This window comes from Eutrigla gurnardus, assembly GCF_963514095.1.
Source record: "Eutrigla gurnardus genome assembly, chromosome: 22".
NCBI classification, from domain to species: Eukaryota; Metazoa; Chordata; class Actinopteri; order Perciformes; family Triglidae; genus Eutrigla; species Eutrigla gurnardus.
Genome location: NC_139933.1, coordinates 3730799 through 3752685, shown reverse-complemented (window position 1 = coordinate 3752685; position 21887 = coordinate 3730799). Strand labels below are relative to the sequence as shown.

Here is a 21887-nt window from a genome sequence, read left to right as displayed (position 1 = left end):
GAGGGATAAATTGTTGGATGATGCTAGTTTAAAAGGTTTATTATTGTGTAGCATGTTAGCAATGCTAACCTCTGCTAACTAGCACTAAACACATAGAAGCCGACAGCAGTGTTGTGAAGCATTTGGTCATAAATCAAAGTGATGGGGATGAATGCACCAGGTAGTTGAAAGATAGTAAAACAACTCTGATTTATTGCTTAATGTTTCATTAAATAGTAATACTAACTCACTCTTTCACACCTTGTTGTAAGTTCAAAACATGGTATTTTAACATACTTTAATTTGATAAATTATTAAAAAAAATGTATTGTGGCACCAAAATCATTAAAATAGTCCTATTATGATATAAAAACATGTATCTGTACATATTACAGATATTTCTGACTGGGCTAAAATTGCAGATTGATGGACCGACTGTATAGATTGGATCAAAGTAACTGTATTTAGTAATATTTAATCTAGTTTGTGGGTCATGATCTTGCGTTGATAAATCAAACTATTTCTGCAGCATGTTGTGTAACGGATGATGTAAAACACACAGTAATCGTGTACTAAATGGTCCCATCCATCAGACGTTATGTTGAGATAATAATAAACTCCTTATTCTCTGTTTAGTCGGCTGGGCTGTGAACCTTTCTCGAGTTCATGTTTAATCTGACATTTCCTAACTGCACTTGAACGTGGCCGCGAGCCGGCCTCGGCACACGTGGGTACACACATCCGAGTTTACTCTGGATGACATGCAAATGGGCCAATCACGGAGCGGGGGTGTGAGGCTTCGTCCAATCAGCGGAGAGGGGAGGGCGCAATTTGGACATAGGGTGATTAACAGGCGGGGCCCACGCGATGACGTAACCAGGAACGCTCGTCTGACTCCTTCAGGTTACTGGAGTTCATCACTTCAGATAGCACGATGTTCTTCATGGACGTTTTCTCACTACTGACCTACTGTGGCAGGAGATAAGCTCGACGAGAAGCCAGTGACCCTGTGATCGACAGACACATGGAGTGGCCCTTCTTCATTTGAAGGACAATCACATTCGTGTCCAGCAAGAATAACATTCGAGGTTTTGATGGAAATTAATTTCATAGACCATGTTTTTTCAAAGAAATACATTTTTAATACATGTTTAATAGAAAATAACGTGCAAAATAAAACAGTTGATTATTTATGTAGGAGGAGAGGAATGTGAAGTAAGAAAAAAAACATAAATTAATGCACTTTTTAATGCTAATGGTTTTCTGTGTTTGACGTCTTTCTTGAGGATGACATTCAACCATCGCAGAATCACATTCCTTCCTCTGATGGGTCACGATCACATTTTCATGTCCAGCAATTGAGTTCCACTGGTTTGTGGAATACTATTCAACAATTTGGCCTTCGCCATCTTGGAAGTTTGGCAACCAGTGAACAGAAGTGACCATATTTGGACTGCGAAGGAGCGACAGGTGGATCTAAAGGACACAAGCGGCATCCTAACGAGATCTGGATCCATCTGGCCCAGAGCCACGGGATATTTTAACCATTTTCACAGGCCGAGTGTGAGTCCTCATGTCCAGTATGCTGACCTACTGTCCTCTATGAGTGTCAGTATTTTACATTGTAGTTTCTGATCTTGCAGGTCCTGCCCGTAGATCCAGCTCTGCTGGTCTTGGCTGTGTTTGATGGTGTTTTGGTGGGCTTCCTCCCCTGCTGGACTTCAGCTGGGGCCTGGATGGGAGCACTTCTACCCTGCACCGTCATCTGGACTCCAGCACCACCGGATTCAGCCACCGCCCTCCGGCTCGGCTCACCCTCGCCTTTAGGGAGACACAACGGAGATGGAGTTTTTAAATGGCTGTTACAGATGACATATTTTCATTTGACGTCTTTAACCCTCCTGTTTTCCTTGGGGACAATTTGACCCCATTCAAATGTTTAACGTCTATAAAAACAGAGTTAACATTATTGTTTTTCCTTGATATTGTGAGACTTTTCCTAATTGAATGCATGTTTCTCAAGGACACTTTTACATGGAAGTGGAAATTGAACCACCACCCTGTGATCAGTGGATGACACACTCTCCGACCTGAGTCACAGGCGTCTCTTATCCTAGTACAGATCTAGATACAGATTTAACATTCTAAGATTCAAATCATAACCCATACAGCTGTATGATATCCGTAATAAATGATTTGACCCTGGCCAGGGCAGCTATCATAAGTGTATTGGAACCTTATGCAAGGTTTGTCTACTTTCACAATTATGAGATGGCATGAAACTGATGACTGCGTGGGTCTGAGAGCTGATCTGGCAGCAGCTCTGGTTGAGAAACCGTCCACCGGAGAGCACAAATTGGGCAACAACCCTCCCTCCATCTGTCCACTGAAATATCTATAATGTAGTGGTTATCTTATTATTTTTCGTGACAAATATGGTAAGAAAAGTCATTCATGTATATTCATGCTTCATGTGCCCTTGAGCAAGGCGTCTTCAGGATGTTTTGAGCCTGTTGGATGAAGCCAAAATTATAGAGCTGGTTGGATTAGTTAAGCATTCAATTTAGTTATTATTTTTGATGGAATAAATTCTGATATGCAGAGACGTCGAGGGAAATAAATGTGACTTGGATACAGAAACTTGCCAGTCTGGCATGCATTGACCTCTCAGTGAGAGCAAATGTTTGAAGAGACATTTTGCAGACATGCTCTGTTTGTGACCTGATAGGAAAAATGCTGACTCGTGGTGATCTTTAGTTATATGAGCCCCAAATAAAACCCTGTTTAATCATGACTAAACATCAGCAATGGGAAAATAAATACATATCAGTGTGCTCAACATATTCTGTAGCAGTGGAGCCAGTGATTGTGGCGTGGTTACCTTCTGAGAATAAAGATGGACTGATTCCATGATCCAGCATCTCCCACAGCTCCTTGAGAGACCGCAGTGACTCCTCTGATGGCAGTCGACACCTGGACAGACTCGACAGGTGCTCCACGTCCATCGAGCTCTGTGATTCGCTGAGCCTGTTCTTGGAGCACTATATACAGTATAAATATATATTTAATATACACATGAAAATATGATTAGTTTAGAATGAACTCAGATAGAAGTGAACTTGGCAGCTGAGCCGTTTTTTTCGCTTATCACTTAATTCATGCAATATTTTCTCTGCTGTTACCTCAGGCCTGTCTGTGGTTCTGTGCCCCTGGGACCAAGGGTTGGCAGCCCCATCTGTGACAGGACCTTGGTTGTCGGTTGCAGGTCGGAGTTGCTCAGCAGAAGTGCCAGCCCTCTGCCTCAGCGCATACTGCAGCTCCTGAAGGCACAGACACATTAGTGCACCCACAGCGCCCTCTAGAGGTAGCAGAGAGAATTACACAACACCAGGAGGGTTAATTCTCAATACTACTGGCATTGAATCCTCTTTCCTGGTTGGTTTATTTATTTTGGAGTAGATGATTGATGGAGTGGATACCTGCGTGGTGAGTCGGTACTGCAGCTGTTCCAAAGCCATCAGTTGATCAGGCTGATGCCTCTGTTTCTCTGTGGAGGAGTCCCTCTCTGGCTCCACTGGCTCTGTTTGACACACAGGATTGCTAGTTATGCTTCCTACTGTTAAAACTGTGGACTTCTGATCAACGGCCACATAAACCCAACTGATGAGTTATGGTATAATGGCATGGTATAACACTGCCTGCTAGTGTGTGTGTGTGTGTGTACCCTGTAGTCCAGCAGAGGTGGTCTGGGCACGGAGGCGGTTCCCCATCTCTATCAGCTGCTGCTTCTCTCTGGACAGACGGGCGATGCAGGACGCCGCCTGCTTCAGCCTGGCACGCAGGAGAGGCGGGCTGCTTTTAGCGTCCAGCACATTTCCAAACAAAGCACCAGACATCAGACCACCCGAGGCCTGCCGCCGCCGCAAATGCAGGTTCTCCTCGAGGAGCAGTCGCACCAGTGCACTCTGGGAAAGAAGACGAGATGAAACTTGAAGGGACTGGGATTACGGCAGGAGTTTATGTGCCATCAACTCACATGACTGACTGGGGGAATTAACACTTAAACTGATCTAATGGATAAAAATGACAGGTCGACGTCAACCTCCAGCACCTGTTGGTTGGCGAGAGACTCCGTCTGCTCTGCTCTGATCTCCTGCTTCACCAAAGCAGATGCGTTGGCACGATTCTCTGGACCACCTGAGGATAAAACACCAGATATAAGAGGACAAAGACGAATGAACACAACGTTTCTACAAATAATCTTTTTTTAAAAAGACATCCAACTACACATAACATTCCACTTTAGATAAAGATGTCGGTGAAACCACGTCTGTCTTTGGATTTTGTAGTAACGTAAAAGTGCCACAAGATGTCAATAGTTACATTTGAAGTGTCATATGGGAACAGTGGATATAAGTCACTTCAAAATAATCTATCAAAACTATCTTTGTGCCCTTGGAGCTAATCCATAAAAAGATAAGTGTAGCTTCCCACAGTATTTTTGCTGTATGATGAAAATCAAAAACCACGTCTGTGTAAAATATTGCTTTCATACCTGCTGGGCCGACTTTGAAGGAGGTGTTGGTGGACGGGACCGCTGGTCCAGTGGCCGTCTGAGTGTTCGCTGTGGGAGTGATGGAGGTGGCAGCTGGGGCTCCGGGATGCTGAGCTGGCTGAGGAGAGGAGGCCTCAGGCTGGGCCTGGGGATAAGGTAGGAGATGGATGAGACCCTCCATGTCCTTCCTCATCTGGGTGACCACGGCCTGCAGGATGCTGTTCTGCTGCTGTAGACAGTGGATCTCTTCTGATGCCAGAGAATCCACCTTGGGTGTGAGACCCTGTGGGTAGAAAAACACAATGTGATGTATCGTTTACAGTACAATGCTCATGGTTATGTGAAGTCCTGCATTTATCAGGAGATATTTACAAAAAAAAAGAAAGATTTGCAGCCCTTTTATTTGCGCCAAATGATCAGAGTCTCTGCAATAGTAACCAGGACCCTCTGGAGCAGAGCATTGGGTCTCACATGGGCCAAAGATTCGGAGACTGTAGCCACGTGACTGATCATAAACCAGTGGTAAGCTGGTGTGGGAACCCTACCTCCTTGTATCCCAGGGTTCAGGATGACACTCATCAGATCCACCAACACTATTTCTCATCCCATCGCAGGAAACGACCTGTTGACAGCAGACGGACCGAGTCTCGAGCGCCGCTTCGCGTTGCTAGTGCCAACAGTGAGCTCATGAAAAGTGTCTCCATCAGTTAGCACCGCAGATACCTTTTCCTGTGAGTCAGCATGCATGACACTGACTCATACTGATGCAGGGCATCACCTGTGCAGTTTTATCGTTTTATAAGAAGTCCCGCTCCCTTTGGCAGCGGATCTGGATCCATCTGGTTTCTGGTGTGAAGCTGTTAACAACGTTTCCAGAATTCAAGGTCAACTTAAAGTGTTAAAGTCATCTTAGTTGCTAATTGCATCGGTAGCGTGGCTCGGTGTGAGTCCGCGGTGTCAGGCTGCCTGAACACTCGGCGTCATCAACACTCGCCGTCATCAACACTCGCCGTCATTCCGTGTTCGAGTAGCAACCACAAACAGCTGCTTAGTCACGGGTCACCATGAGGATGTTGCATATCAAACCCCGAATGTCCTGTTTAATGGGAATACGCGTGAGAATATGACCAGTCAGGTACAGACGGAGGTCACGTAGTCGTGTCTGAACACGGCAGATTAAATGGTTGGAACATGCAGCATAATGTCTTAAACTAATGAGTCATCAAATATATATATATGTAGAGCTTCAGATCAGGTATTTAGCGAAGGTGTTTTTTGGAGTCATTTGAGAAGGTTTACATGGCTCACATGTAAACCATCTCACAAAGGCTGGCATGTTGGAACCGAGCCAGACCGAAAGGCCACCATACCTCTCAGGATGCTGGAGGAAAAGGCCAAAGGCCTAAAAACAGGACAGCTCTCAACTCTTCCGAGAATGTAGCATTTCAAATGAGAAGGTCCCCCCATGTTACATATGGGTGTATGGAAGGTGAGCCTGTGACAGGTTAGTTAACCCTGGTGAGAATTAAAAGACTCAAATCTACCTGGCTGTATTATATATTATTATAACACAACGTGAGGAACGTTGCCTGCACTGCCATCTCCCACAGAGCAGCATGTGCTCCTCAGTCCTGAGACCATAGAAGTGATAGGGAGCGTTGCTGGGAACACTGGTCAGCCAGCTATACACTGAGATGTCTCAGCAGTTCTATATGCAACACATTACGTAACGTACAGGTCATGAAATGTCACAAAAGGAATCTGCCAAACAGAATATGATATTTCTTGTGTTCTCAAGGACGTGTCGGCCTCAGCAACACGATGACACATCCTGGTGGGAATACCAAAGAATTATGTGGCCAGTAGCCCAGATTCCTTTACCCTGGACCACAGTGGACCACGCTGGACTTCATCAGACCAGCTGCCTCACCTGTTAGGTGCAAAGTGCTTTGCTTCACCTGTGAGTGGTTGGGTGAGTCTGCTCTGTGTGAGGCGGATGTATTCTCACCTGGACTGCCTGGTCTCTCTCTGTTTTAACAGAACGCAGTAAGACCGTCATGTCCTGCAGATCTTGTTCTTTCTCCTTCAGCTCTGCTTTAGCCTGATAAAGACAAGCAAACTACCTTTTAGTATGCATACCATTGACTACATTCAGTGCAGATGATGAAGTCTAGTATGCATGTGCACCAGTAAATCCTTGTGTCATGCATGAGACGCTGACCTGGTCTCTAGCTCGGGTCAGGTCTTGTATTAGCTGCTCATGAGCAAGGTAGTGCTGGGCCTTCATGTCCTCACAGCGTCTCTGCCACTCCAGCTCAACCTGGACCTGCTTCTGGTCCAAGGCCCTCTCCCTCTTCAGACCAGCACTCAACTGCTGCTTGTACCTGATAACACAGAGGGATTTTAAGAAATAAGCAAAAACACGATGCGTCTACCTCCTGCAGTCTTCTCACCTCTCCACCTCCTCCCTGCTCCTCTCCTGCTCACTCCTCAGTTTGGTTTCTCTCTCCTGCAGGGTGATGATCTCTGTATCCTTGACAACCATCTCACTGGAGACCTGACTGATGTACTTGTCCAAGGCGGTCTTTCTTGATTCTACTTCTGTGCAAAGTCTTGGAAACACACACAGATACCACGTTTAGTCACGGGAATCTGACGATTATTATTTATTTTCAGTTATCAGTGTCCGTCTTACCTCCGGATGGTCTCATCCTTCTGTCCCAGGGCCTCCTGCTGCTCCTTCTGTGTGCAGCATAGCTGTGCAGCCACAACGTCCACCTTCCCCTGCAGCTGGGCGACGTGTTTCTCAGCCTTCAGCAGCCGCTCTGAGTGGGCCTGACACCGAGCCTCCAGCTGAACCTCGCACTCCTTCAGAGCCTGGACCACATCCTCATACCTGGCCAAAAACAGCCATACAGTTACATATATATATATATATATATAGAAGGAGACATTTAGGGGACTCATGGCTCTGCACTTCCATGACTCACTTCTTAATGTGGTCATCCTTCTCTTTCTTTGATTTGGTCTTCATCCATCGCAGCTCATCTTCAAGCTCCTTTATCCTGAAACAGAAAATCTTAATCTTATAAAAGCTTAAACACACACACACACACACACGCACACATTCACACACAGTACAGGAGCATACTTGTGGTCCCTGACAGCAGTGAGGTCTTGGATCTCCTGGTCTTTGAGCAGCAGCTGGGTTCGTATCTGCTGACAGACCTCCTGAGAAGCTCTGAGAGCGTCTGCAGACTGATGCTGAGCCTGGAGGTGGACTTCACTCTCTGTGGCCCACAGCTTCACCTGGACCAGGACGCGCACACAGGGACCAGTTCTCATGACATATCACATAACAAACCTGATATGTGTGGACGAATGGACTGCTTCCTCGAGTGAAAACATCCCGTTTAGAGAGGAACGCCACTCTTTCACCCTCCTCACCTTAAGTTCACAAGAGAGCACCACAGCACGCATCTCATCCAGTTTCAAGTTGAGCTCGTGTTCCCGCTGCCTGAGCTGTCTGTCACAAGCTGCCGTCATCTCCTGTTGGCCAGAGGGGACGGATTACAGGCGTGGTGAGGAGAATTTAAACACCACTGTATTCATCACGAGATAATGAGATATAGTTAACCGCATTGTATGAGATCAGCGACCTGGCTCCGAAAAAAGGAGGAGGATGGGTGAGGAAAGAAAGGGACAGCAGGAGAGGGAGATGGAGCAGGTGAATGAGAGAGATTGTGTCTGATTGGGAGGTTTAGCAGTAATGTGAACGGAACTACAGCTGCAGAATCAAGCAGAATCATTTTGGACTCAGTAAAGGGAGGATGATAGTGATTATTTTGTTGTTAAACAGCAGATTCCCCTCAGAGAGCCGACATGATTCTGTCCTATTCACCACCTGGTCATCTTACCTGACAGGCATGGTGGGAAGCCGGTACACATAATCTCGGGTCATGAGCCGTTTGCATGATAACAAAGGCAGCCTGTCGGGTGTAACAGACACCGGCCAGAGCCAGAGCCCTTTTGTCTGGGTTCACTCTAAAGGTCTGCTCTGGATCCTCTGGCTGCTCTCCCAGATATTTCAGGCCAGTCGGCTCCGCTGTACAGAGCCGACCGCGAGGGGATGTAACACAAGATGTAGAGTTGCCTTGTGGCATAGCTGTGCATACCTGTCTTTAATATTGTGTCATATTGATTATTTATTGGGGGGAGAGAATGGTTTATTAACAGTGAACAGCAGATATCACTACACCTGTTGAATTATAAATAATACAGCAGTTAACTCATATTTGGAAGGTGTTGTGCTCTTTATGAGAGAAGCATAATATTCCCACCAGTCATGAGCTCAAAGTTCAGATGAGGAAGTGTTTCCGATTGGACCTCTGAAGACACATGACCTCTAACAGTGTTCATATCAAATGTTCAGCGTTATTGATAAGGATGAGCTAATGTCTACAGTCACAGTGTAACACATAGACTGTGTAAGGTATATTCATTTCTAAAAAAATATATATATTATTTATTCTCTGGATGTTTTTCTTGTTTTTAAAAGGACATATGCAAAAAAATTTACAATTTTGACACTATGTTTCCTCTGAATGCCATTATGCAATCACAAGGGAAGTGTTCACGTGTGTTTTATGCCTTTAATTTAAAAAAAATAAGAAAAAGAAAATGCACATCTTAAAATAATCAGTATGGTGTGAAGATGCACTGTGTGTGTGTGTGTGTGTGTGTGTGTGTGTGTGTGTGTGTGTGTGTGTGTGTGTGTGTGTGTGTGTGTGTGTGTGTGTGTGTGTATTCACCTGTCTCTCTAGGATCAGCTCTCCTTCCATCTCTTGTATCCTGCCCTGCAGAGACCACTTCATCCTTTCATACTCCTCCGTTTGCTTTTGGATTTCATCCCCCAAAGAGCTACAGCCACAAAAAGACACACAAAGAGTTGTAGTACCATGCCACTGATTAAGTGAGGAAAAGGCTCAGTCATGACATATCCAATACCATTTGTATCCACTACACTACACACACTTGGCCCGGCTCCTGTGATCTTACAGTACCAACACACGGAAACCACTGGATTCAATTCAATTAAGTGCTTTTGGCAGAACAACAGTATCAAAACCTTCTTTCTTATGATCACTTTCTCCCGTCTGACTGACCGCTTGAGCTGGCCCAGCTGCAGGCGACCCTCGCTGAGCTCCTGCTGCCTCTCCTCGCTCTCTCTGGCTCTCCGTTCTTCCAGCTTGGCGAGCTGCAGACGCAGCCGGCTCATCTCCTCCTGCCTGCGAATCACAACGGTGTTTCCATATTAGAGGACGGAACATCATCCTGATGAAGGTCACCACTCAGAACACTATTTGTAACATCTCTCAGCTGTTACTCATGTCTCAGTTGGCCCTTTATGGTCTTATTCATGCGTGGTACGGTGTATGTGAAGTGTACCTGCTGTGCTCCACAGTCACAGCTCTGGCCGTGACGACGTCGTATCTCTCCAGCTCTCGGTCTCGTTCGTCCAGGATGGCCAGGTTGAACTGGAAATCCTCTCTCAGTTGTTGGTAACGTTCTCTGATAAATGAAACATTACAACATAATGATTTCCTCATCACTGCTCAAAAAGAAAGACACAACCTCGTTGATGTCAAGTCAAATCAAGTCAATTCTATTTTACATATGGGTAGGAGGTAAACAATAATAAGCAGCCAGCTGTTTTTTGAAGTCTGGATTAAGCATAATTTAAGTTGAGCCAAACTTAAATGCGTTCTGGGGGCAGAGAGGATGGGATAAAAGGTTTAAGGAGACCAGACGGGAAGGAAGGGAAGCTAACAAATTCAGCTGTTGTGTTGTGAACCATGTGAAGGCTTAACAACAAAACGTTGAAGTAACCAGTCTGGATGAAAAGGGAGGGACACACGGTTCTTTCAGATAGGTAAGACTTTAACCGTGCCAGAGCCAGGCCAGAGACGCCACATTGATTTTTACAGGGAGTCCAGGAAGATAAAGATCAATGGTATCAAAAGCTGCACTGAGATCCAGAAATAGAAGCACTGGGCTGGAATAGGAATCCATAGCAAGCAGAGGATAATTCTTAGGAAGTGCAGTGTCAGTGGGGTGGAAGGTCCTGAAAGGGTTCAAAAAGATGACTTTTGTAATGGAGGGTTAGAGACTGGTCGATAATTATACTTAGACCTGGATCTAGGTGTAAAGCTAGTTGTAAATGACATATTAACAATATTCTGAAGTGCAAAAAAAGTTTCTCAGATCATCAGGTGAATGTTGAAATCACCAATAATTAGAATCTCATCAGAATGAGTGACCGTGTCTGTGATCAAATATCCAATTTTGTCTAAAAAACATTGGGATTGAGGAGCAGGTACAACAGAGTACAAGAAGGGGTCAACAAGTGTGTTGCCCTGGACAACGCAATTCATAGTTAATCATTACATTTTAAAAAATGTATTGTTTTAATACAAGGGCATCGGATAAGTTTAATTCAATACTCAGATTGAAGGTTAAAATAAATATAGACGTGTAGATGAAGGCACCTCCACCTTTAAGAGCCCCAGCAACATGAGCGTTGGTGAAGTCGGGTGGGGAGGCTTCATTAATTGGTGTCACATCAACGTATCATACTGTAATCCACTATAAGTTCACCCAGCTCACTGTGTCCACCCCCAGCTGTCAGCGGATCAAAGACTCGCTGACAGACACGTAGCAGCAGGCGAGACTGGTGGGTAACAAGTCAACATCGATGCCCCCGAGGAATGTGAGTTCTACCCACCGGCAAGACAAAGGAGTCATAAACCATAAACACCACCAACACCTCCTCAGCTCATCAGGAAGGCTGGCTGTCTCAGTGGAGGAGCTTCATTCAGAGACTGATCCACTCCATCCAGTTACACAGCAGTGTGACTCAGCATGGTTACACATGTGTATATTTTAAATTTCCACCTTACTGTTAACCAGTTTATGTTTTTGACATTGTGACATTTGCACCTTATTGATAATCTGTATTGTTTATGTTATTGTTGCATTTGTACTCAATATATTATTTGCACTCTTTCCTACTTTTTATTGCAACTGCTGCACAACAATTTCTCAGAATAAAAAAAGTTTTCTATTATGTTTTTACAGTTTAATATCTCTGACTGTCACATGACAGCTTCAGAAAAGCTTTTTGCCAGCTGCATTCATATTCCTAATGGCTGGCTTCGTGATCTCCAGTCCCACTATTGATTATATACTAAATTAAATCTTTTTTATATTTACATCTGCTGATTTCCAACCGCAGGACCTGAAGCTCTGCAGTGTGAAATGCTTCTTTTTATGTTTTAGTAAGATTTTTATGAATTAAACTTTGCCACAAATGAAGTGGCACAGTCCCTTTTAGGGGTAAAGACAAATAGCTGAAAAAATAGATGCACATCTTAATACATAAGGTCTGAGACACAAATTCTCTTGTATCCCTCATACGTGCTGCTGAAGAACGAATCTGTTTGTATGACTTGCTCTTGCATGAGACCCAGTGTTTTAGTTGTGAGATATCGTTCTCTGGGATTTCTGACTCCGCCCCGATACAATGGAGGTAGTTTAGACTTTTAGTTTGTGGCGCATTGAAAATGACATTTAAACATTTCAATAGCGTGCAAACAACGTGTCTTTCCAGATACAATGTGCTGGTCGCTCCTGATAATCCACAGACCTCCATTGTATTCTGATGGAGGCAAACATCTCTGACACACATTTCAAAACCTGTGCAAACATCCTATCTGCATGCACAGATGCCATTGCAGATAGGTGAAGAAATATGTGCTTTGCGTAACCATCGAAGAGTTCAAGTTATTGTCATCTCATCATTATTTCAGTTTCCCGGAGACTCGATTACTCAGTGTTTCCACATTTATGCAGATAAAGATTTCTATTTCTATTGAATTTAATTTAATGAACTCAGTGTGCTTTACACAAATTCAAGTGACAAAAACACTATCCACTCAAAGGACTGTAACGAGTCTCACACAAATAATTAACGAAGACATGGTTGACAATAAACTAGGGCTGAAATTATGAATTGGGTGGTTGCTATGGCTACGTCAGGGCATGTATCTGCTGCGGTAGGTATATTCCACATACTAAAAGATGAATCAATTAACTGAATAATTAATCAACACATTGAGTGAAAGTGAAAATAATTGTGGTTCAACCTCACAACAAACGTCGGAGACTGGGGTCCATTGTCAAATCATTCATTTTTAAAAGGAATCCTTCCAGCTCAAAGCGGAGGTTCACAGCGGAGGCTCACATGTGTGATGTGAGGTGGACAACGTCGGTACCTGAGGGAGGAGCACTCGTCCTGAGCTTCCTTGAGAGAAGTCTCCAGCTGATGAACCCTCGCAGCCAGGAGCTCCTTCCACTCCCTCTCTTTACTGGCCAGCTGGGCCTCCAGGTCTCCCGGTCCACTGGCCACGTCTGACTGCATGATGGAGCTGGGATACACCTGGGGAGACACAATATGTGTCAACATGCAACACAAAGTGGATTCATGCTAACATAAAATAAAAAAATGTCACATGGTGGTGAACTTGATGAATTTTACTCTGTTTTTTGGTGTTGGGATACCGGATTCTGTGATAACATTAACCTTTTAATTTTCCATTTGTATAATCCACATCATCAAAGGTCTCTAATTCCAGATCTCTTGTGATAAATTGACATTAAAATCAGAGAACGTCCACCACACGTATGTAAAGTAGCAGAGAAAGCAACAGCAAAATGGAAAAATGTGCTGAATCACGGGTCACACAATTATTTGGGGAAGCACAAAGCCCACAGCTCATTTTTAAATGTGTGTTTGTGTTTAATATCCTTTCAGTTGGGTGATTTTATTTTTAGTTAATGTTTTATTTGTTAGAGTTCAACCCAAACCACTGAGAAACATGTTTATGGATTATTCTTGGGCTGGAAGAGTGAATAACATTTCTATTCCGTGTGATTTTACCATCCAAATATGTACTTTATGGTTTCCTGTATTGAGCAGCATCGACTCCATTGTAAACAATCTTAGTAGTATTTACACACACGCACGCACACACACACACACACACACACACACACACACACACACACACACACACACACACACACACACACACACACACTATTAGCAAACCCTTGAGTTAGCTTACCATGATATAGTAGCTTTAGCTTTTGTAGCACTCGACATACGGGTCTTTGCACAATTAGCACCGTTCTACCTTAAAAGTATTCCTACGTCACAGTCACAACTACGAGCAATAATCAAACTAATAACTATTTACCTGCCTAACGTCAGCTCATTCATTAATTTAACCGAAAGAAGTGCGTCAACTACGGGCTCCTTCCTGTGTGATGCAATGGTGTCCATGGCAACCGTGCGTCCGTCCGTCAATTCGTTCCCCCCGCTACAACGATATGGACGATGGGTTCCTGCGCGCCGCCGTGTGATAAAAGCCAGCCACGGAAGCGCGCTCACGCGGTTCATGTAAGCGCTCGTGAAGGAGGGAGACAGCATCTCGGCAGGTAGGCTAAAACCGCGTGATGGTTTTATTTTTTGTTGCTTTATTCATTGGTTTATGTCCATGTTTGTGTGTGTTACGGCATTCTTTGAGTATATATTTCCGTGGTATTTTATATCCTGTTATACGCCGGTTGAGTAACAGGTAGGCATGGAGGCTGGTCTCAGTGGAGCAGATGAATATATTAAATTAACATTATTATCATACGTGTGTAAGAGATTCTTAGCCTCTGGGTAAGTTATTAAAACGTGTTATCATTGAGGATGGTGGGTCAAAGTGGACCTCATCAGATCAGGCATCAGGTCTGCCACTCATCACACTGAAGACCTATAATACGCCCCGGTCCTCACGTAGGCCAGCGGTCTGTCCGCACGCGCCGACCGCCACATCTGTCTGCGGTAACACCGCGTCAGCTGGAAACGGGTAACTTTACTAGAAGTAACGGAGGCTGACTTCTACTCAGCTGGAGGATACAAACTCACGTCTAGGTGTGTTATAACGCGTTAAAGCCAAATATAAAGCAACCTATAGTCTATATTGTATGTAAAACATAACATATCACCTTAACACTCGCCTGAAATAGTCATTTTATCGACTCTCTAAGAGGACAGCAAACCAAGACCAACAAAAAGTTGTTATATATTTATATATTAAAGCGTTGCGGCTCCACGTTTCCTGTTCAGTGGATGAGGAAACAGGGTGACGCAAACGGCCTGAAACGGCTGTGATGCTCGAGTGTAGTGCTGCCTACGTGCGCTCTCTCAGGCTGGTGATGACGTCACGCCTTCTTCGTTGTTGTTTTTTTTACTAAACCCAAGGATGTTGGATTAAGAACATCGGACCTTGAGACGAGTTTGACATCCAGCTAGCTCCATATTTGTTTTGGAGAGTTTGAAGCCTTGAAGTTTGACCATCTTAATCTCATCTCTTATTGCATTGGTAGCAGTGGTGACCTGTCAATCACAAGGTAGCCCCGCCCCTAAAGCATCCCCTGCTTTATTGCCTGACACTCTAATTGGACCATAATATAATAATACAAGAAGCTTTTCTTGTGTTTCTGTGTTTCTCTCACACAATGGAGGACCACATGGCTTTAATCTGCTTATCAGTGTGTGTGTGTGTGTGTGTGTGTGTGTGTGTGTGTGTGTGTGTGTGTGTGTGTGTGTGTGCAGGGGGAATGTAAGGGTCTTATTTTAGTATGAGTGGCGGTGATACGTGGGTCTCCTGGCAGAATGCCACATGGGTCACACATGTAAGTGTGGAGGATGTGGGTGGGCCGATACGGGAGCCGGATGCAACCGGTGTCTTTACATGAGCACTCGGAGGTCTGGACTAGTGGACTCAGCGTGAACTTGGGAGACAGGTCAGAAACAGGTCAGCAGGTTTTACAGGAACTAAGTACAAGCAGGCAAGAATGGCTGGAATGCAATATTTACAATGTAGAGGAAAAGTGGCTTAGAGAGACTTATTATTCCCTCTATACTGGACTCAACGTTTCCCACAGTTCATCTTGGAAAGGAGGACGATGGGCCAACGAGCCTATTTAGAGAAGTCACACAGCTCTTATCATGGCCGACACTTAGACACGTCCCGGTCATCTGACCGGCTGGAGAACAGAAAACAGACGTTTGGAGTGCAGCCGGGTCTGAGAGGAACAGATCGGTGGGCTTCACCTATAGACACATTTGCTCCCAGCTGTGAATTTCACTCTCGACTCTTGTAATTGGACTGCATCTTGTGAAATTGTCATTTAATAATTTGAGAACTATTTTGAGAAATAACTGTATGATGAAATCAGCAGAATGCTTGGCTCTAGTGACAGAGATTATGATGTAAATTGTTTGGTACATTTATGAGTACATATGCATTCGATAACTCATCCTTTATGCAGGCTTAATAAACAGATCAAAAAAGAAGATTTAAACACTCACAATAAGGATATTGGGGGAATATTGAGTGAATTGAAGAAGCTGTGAAACCTAGAGAAGGGGAAGCTCGATTACAAAATACTGGAACTATGTGAGAAAGAACGAATCAAACAATACACTCTCTATTTATTTTTCTGTGATGCAATAAATATATACGTTTCTCAACAACAGTTAACGTGAAGTTATCCGTTATATTTCGGTGCCATTTGTTTACAATTTGATAATTATCATATTGATAATATTGTGAATTATTTTGTATGATCGAGGGATGGAATATGAATATCGTCCCATAACTGATGCAGGCTATATGATATGGAAATGATATCAACTAAATATATCGATGATATATAACAGACAGCCCTGATTTACATATAGAATAAATAACGTATGCATGGCGTACTGTATCGTGTATCATCCCTCCACCTTTACAGGATGTACCCTAAAGGTCACTGTGACTGAATACACACTCATGCATCCCCTGCTTTCTGCTCTATTTGACTCTAATTAAACCATAATGTACTAAAACAACATCATGCTGGATTGAAGAAGACTTGAAACTAGGAAACCATAAACTCATATTTACAATGTTTACTCAGTTAATAAATAAAGCTCATACTGGGCAATGAATAAGATCTATTTTACACACTTGTTGAAGCAGAATGTATGAACTTGTTGATACTGTAAGGACGGAAAAGCCCATTTAGGAAATGACTCGGCATGTGTCATTTCATTTCTATCCTGTTTCGCTCAGAAGTACGTCACCATGCAAAGATACACAGGAAATGATGCTTCAGCTCAACTTTAAATCATTATGAACCTTGTTTGACCTCCTCCCTGTCAACTTTATAACATTCAAAGTGCTTTACAGTAATAGCAAGACATTCAAATTAAGTATAGTATAGAATTCAAATAGAATAACATTGTAAAAAGTGACAATAAAACAGAAGAACTGCAGTCAAAGTGTGATTTAAGGACAGGTGTGATGTGGATTTACCTGGTCTTGGTCTGGACTCCGGCTGCATCTGTAAAGACACTGTTTTTCTTGTTTCCGACAGAAAGGACTGACCTTAACGTAGCAGCCCAAGAGCATCATGGGAGGAGCAGTGGTGGACGACGGAGCTCCCGGGGTGAAGGCGCCGGACGGCGGCTGGGGTTGGGCCGTGTTGGCGGGCGGATTCGTCATCACCGGCTTCTCCTACGCCTTCCCCAAGGCCGTCAGCGTCTTCTTCAAGGAGCTGATGAGGGAGTTCGACGTGGGCTACAGCCACACCGCCTGGATCTCCTCCATCCTGCTCGCCATGCTGTACGGCACAGGTAGCCGAGGAGAACACACAGTCTCACAGGGATGATGCTTGATGCGGCGTGTACTCATGGGTCGTGTTTCCTCAGGCCCTCTGTGCAGCGTGCTGGTCAACAGGTACGGCTGCAGACCGGTGATGATGGTCGGAGGCCTCTTCGCCTCGCTGGGAATGATCCTGGCCTCCTTTTCCACCAGTATCATCCACATCTACCTCTGCACTGGAGTTATTACAGGTAGAGTCACAACACACACACACACACACACACACACACACACACACACACACACACACACACACACACGCACACAGACACACACACACACAATCAGATGCCGATGAGCTGCTTGTTTCTGATCGGAATAAACAGCAACAACACTGATGAGACGGTTCTGAAAAATGTCCCTTAAAGCTGCATTCTCTCTGCTGGCCATCAGGGGGCGACTCATCTGGTTGTTAAATAAGTCAGGTTGTATAGAAGTCACAGTGACGAAACACCTTTGTTTCTCATTTTAGTTTGACGTTTTTTAATATTCTTTTTTCATTGAGCACTTCCTCCACGACCCACTAACAAAAACAAAAACATGTTTGAATATTACATTTCAAATTTAAACAAAAATATAAAGAATAAATGATACAAGGAATGCAAAATAAATCTTGTAATCTGTAGTCGTTCATTTCAAAACAACAACAAAAATTATTTCCATTTTTTTCGGTGTTGGGATGTTTTCTGGTTTCTTCATGGACTGATGCGAACATATCTTGTCCTTCTGTCCCTCTGTCCTCAGGTCTGGGTCTGGCGTTGAACTTCCAGCCCTCCCTCATCATGTTGAACCGCTACTTCAGCGAGAAGCGTCCTCTGGCCAACGGGCTGGCGGCGGCGGGAAGCCCCGTGGCGCTGTGCTGCCTCTCCCCGCTGGGCCAGATCCTCCAGTTCCACTACGGCTGGAGGGGGGGCTTCCTCATCCTGGGGGGCATACTCCTCAACTGCTGCGCCTGCGGGGCCCTCATGAGGCCCCTGTTGGCCCCGAAGAAGAAGCTGGAGGACGGCGCTGTGGAGGTTGCAGAGGTGGCGAAGGTCCAGCCGAAGAGGAAGCTGCTGGACTTCAGCGTGTTCAAGGACCGAGGCTTCGTCATCTACACCGTGGCGGCGTCCATCATGGTGCTGGGCCTCTTCGTGCCGCCCGTCTTCGTGGTCAGCTACGCTAAGAAGCTTTCGTACGAAGACACGCAGTCTGCGTTGCTGCTCACCATCCTGGGGTTTGTCGACATGTTCGCCCGGCCCGCGTGCGGACTCATAGCGGGCTTGAAGTGGGTCCGGCCCAGGACCGTCTACCTGTTCAGCTTCGCCATGCTCTTCAACGGGATCACCGACATCGTAGGATCACAGGTGATCTGATTGGCCGGGTCGCACTTGCGTCACCCGTGTGTCCTCCTTAAACCGTCTAATCATCATCATCCCCGCTCCTCTCCTTCCCAGGCGAAGGACTACACGGGTCTGGTGGTCTTCTGCATCTTCTTCGGGATATCCTACGGCATGGTGGGAGCGCTGCAGTTCGAGGTCCTCATGAACATCGTGGGGACGGAGAAGTTCTCCAGCGCCATCGGCCTGGTGCTGCTGATGGAGGCTATTGCTGTACTAGTGGGGCCTCCTGGAGCAGGTAAGACCACGTGAAAACATCCAGATGCTTTTTGCAAGAAGGTGCTTTATTATTATTTAATTCATAACTTTATTTTAATTTTAATTTATTAATGTATTATTTTAATGTATTACTTTATTATTATTTTAATGTATTACTTTATTTTATTTATTACTTTATTATTATAATAATTTATTACTTTATTATTATTTTTAATTTATTACTTTATTATTATTTTAATGCATTACTTTATTTTAATGTATTATTATTTTAATGTATTACTTTATTATTATTTATTTTTTACATTTTCATCATTGCAAGTATTATTATTATTATTATTATTATTATTATTATTATTATTATTATTATTATTATTATTATTATTATTATTATTATTATTATTATTTTGTATTAGTTCTTTTACTTGCTTCATTTAAAGGGAAGGTTGAAAAGAACACTTCTCCAAAAATGTCCACTCACGTTTTGTTCCTCTCTGGTTGTCTCGATGAGAACCCGTAACCATGGCGATTCTTCTCCACCAGGTCGCCTCTTGGATTACACCCATCAGTACATGCACGTCTTCCTGTTGGCGGGCTGTGAGGTCACGCTGTCGGCCGTGGTCCTCGCCCTCGGCAACTTCCTGTTCCTCAGGGGGAGACGGAAGGATCCAGAAGCGAAGATGGAGATGGCCGTCATGGCGGGAGAGAAGGAGGGGCTGAACTCTGGGGAGGAAAAAGGCGAAGGCGAAGAGGAGCCAAAGGAGAAGGAGAATGGAAAAGTCGGTGGTGTGAAGGCGGAGGAGGAGGTGACGATGGTGAAGGAGGTGATGGAGAACGGGGCGGGGGAGAACACGACGTCATGAAGAAGAAGTGATGACTTTCCACCAAAAGGACATTAAACGTGCTGAGCTGGTCTGTGGCGAGAAGAAAAGACGTATTTTCATGGAGTTATGGGAGCGTTAAAAAAATCTGTCATAGAATAAATGTGGAAATAAGTAAATACAAAAATGTGCAAATATAAAGAGGAATAAATGAAATAAGAAGTTAGTAAATAAAAAAATTGCAACTATAAAGAGAATTAAATAAAAGATCAAATAAATGTTGAAATATGAAAACAAATACGAATATCTAAAAGAATGACTAAAATAAACTAAAGGGAGAAATTAAACAACATTATATAAAAAGATACAAAGTATTAAATTCAGACACAAATAGATGAGAAAACAATGAAAATGCTTATGATTATTCTTTTATATTTTGTTGTCTTTATATTCCGGCATTTATTGATTGATCAAGATTTCTCTTTATATTTCCACATTTTTCTTTATTTAATTAATTTCTCTTTATATCTCTACATTTTATGTGTTACTCTCTTTCTTTTTATTTACTTATTTATTCTTTTATTTATTCATCTATATCTTTCCACATTTAGGTAGTAGGTCTATCTGCGGACACAGTCGCCTTTTCATTTTTACTGATGTATTCTTTTTTATGCCACTCCTATCACTCCATAGATATTGCACTTTGGATGAAAATCCCAGTTTGAGGTGATGGATACTCAAGCAGAGAGTGTTCATGATCAGAAACTGTCTGAATCTGTTGGTTGATCAGAGCGACTGTCGAGTCGAAAACACAGCGTTTCCTGTCCTGGTCGAGAACTTCTCACTTCTGCCTTCGACTCAGACACGCATCGTGTTTTTGAACAATGACATTCAATTCCAGGGTTGCGTTTCCTCTCTTTTCACAGACGGGATGCCAGTCAGGACTCGAGCTATTCCACTTTCCCGAATCACTTCAAACGCCACTGAAGGTCCACTTATTGGCCTTTTTTCTCTCTTTCACCAGCTGGGGTTTGCTCAGTGCTGATCGTGTCCCGTCTGTTTGAAGCTCTGTGTGTTAAGAACATGTCATCAGGCTGCTCAAAGTATTTTCTGGTGTAGAAAACAGGACAACTCACATTAAAAGTGATTGTAAGAATACATAATTTAAAGGAGCAGTGTGTAGAATTTAAAGGCAGAAATGGAAGATACTATTCACAACTCAAACTACACCTGAAACCGTAGACTGTAAATGAGAAGTGGATGTAGTCAACCGGCAATGTCTAACCTCGCCACTAGATGCCGCTAATTCCTGCAGACTGCTCCTTAAGTATTTGGGTCGGTCAACATTCACACTAGCTATTCACTCATTGCTGCACTTTAAAGGAACTTTTTAGTACTTTCATGTATACTTTGAGACTTCCTCCACCTCCTGCCTGATATATTTGTCTGTAGAATACTTGAACAAAGGTTACTGTTAAGGTGTGTATATGCTGTAACACTGGGAGCTGCTGTGTTTTGTGTCGGTGTGTTTTCTCTGTCTGTTTTAATGTTCAACGCACACCTCTGCACTTACTCTATTTTTCTGAGTGACGTCAAACACAACATGGTCACGAGATGACGTTTTTTCTCTCCCAAATAAATATATTTTCTGTGGATAGATACGACTTCATGACGTCTTTGTTCCATTCAGTGATGGGATCATAGGATTTTATCAGATTGCGATTAAAAAAAAATGAAGTTGATCGTGGTGAGTTTTCATAATTGGGATAAAACATCATCAAGAGGGACTTTGGAAACTGTGGAGAAATGAAAAAAAAAAGCATAAACTCATGCAGGGAGACCTGATGAGATGGATATATAATATAGTATATAATGTAGAGTGACTCCGGTATGTTTCAGTGAGTTTTAAGCATATTTTTATGATTATCGAGATAATAAAAAATAACATTGTGCTTTCAAAAATGACACCGATGCTTAAATTCCACAGTGATCAGTTATTTGGAGGCAGTAGCATCAGACCTCCCAGCTTTACTGCTTCAAAGATGTGTAGCACCCCCTGCTGGTCACTGAGACTAACTGACTTATTCACATCTGTGACAAACAGACCAAAAAA

The 21887-nt window shown here is 43.6% G+C and overlaps 2 protein-coding genes across 4 annotated transcripts; one reads left to right on the top strand and one right to left on the bottom strand.

Annotated features, from left to right (window-relative positions):
- Window positions 1–1171: 1171 nt before the first annotated feature.
- On the bottom strand, window positions 1172–13929 carry ccdc57 (coiled-coil domain containing 57). Of its 3 annotated transcripts, none has more exons than XM_084040202.1 (19): window positions 13720–13929; window positions 12868–13031; window positions 9983–10105; window positions 9700–9822; window positions 9346–9454; window positions 7982–8083; window positions 7686–7843; window positions 7525–7599; window positions 7230–7430; window positions 6988–7146; window positions 6756–6918; window positions 6543–6635; window positions 4535–4817; window positions 4091–4176; window positions 3704–3944; window positions 3459–3559; window positions 3162–3299; window positions 2861–3020; window positions 1172–1800 (listed from the first exon to the last, which is right to left on the bottom strand). In XM_084040202.1, exons 1-19 carry the CDS (start codon window positions 13720–13722, stop codon window positions 1589–1591), a joined length of 2694 nt encoding a protein of 897 aa, XP_083896328.1. In that variant the 5' UTR covers window positions 13723–13929; the 3' UTR covers window positions 1172–1588. The 3 variants fall into 3 exon arrangements, with proteins under 3 accessions (XP_083896328.1, XP_083896329.1, XP_083896330.1); XM_084040203.1 differs by having other exon boundaries at window positions 13852–13925; XM_084040204.1 differs by lacking the exons at window positions 1172–1800; window positions 2861–3020 and having other exon boundaries at window positions 3173–3337.
- A 90-nt stretch (window positions 13930–14019) lies between these two features.
- Window positions 14020–21431, top strand: slc16a3b (solute carrier family 16 member 3b). Its single transcript, XM_084040507.1, has 6 exons — window positions 14020–14092; window positions 17072–17330; window positions 17406–17549; window positions 18103–18704; window positions 18795–18975; window positions 19497–21431. The coding sequence occupies exons 2-6, from the start codon at window positions 17108–17110 to the stop codon at window positions 19814–19816; spliced, it is 1470 nt and encodes a 489-aa protein (XP_083896633.1). The 5' UTR covers window positions 14020–14092; window positions 17072–17107; the 3' UTR covers window positions 19817–21431.
- Window positions 21432–21887: the final 456 nt, after the last annotated feature.

Excerpts from the sequence above, each read along its gene's own strand:
- ccdc57 (XM_084040202.1), bottom strand. Across the intron at positions 7,147-7,229 it reads AAGGATGAGACCATCCGGAG|ACTTTGCACAGAAGTAGAAT; the intron begins GTAAGACGGACA and ends TGTGTTTCCAAG. Across the intron at positions 4,177-4,534 it reads CTTCAAAGTCGGCCCAGCAG|GTGGTCCAGAGAATCGTGCC; the intron begins GTATGAAAGCAA and ends TTTTATCCTCAG.
- slc16a3b (XM_084040507.1), top strand. The coding sequence starts at position 17,108 with ATGGGAGGAGCAGTGGTGGACGACGGAGCTCCCGGGGTGAAGGCGCCG. Across the intron at positions 17,550-18,102 it reads CTGCACTGGAGTTATTACAG|GTCTGGGTCTGGCGTTGAAC; the intron begins GTAGAGTCACAA and ends CTCTGTCCTCAG. Across the intron at positions 18,976-19,496 it reads AGTGGGGCCTCCTGGAGCAG|GTCGCCTCTTGGATTACACC; the intron begins GTAAGACCACGT and ends CTTCTCCACCAG.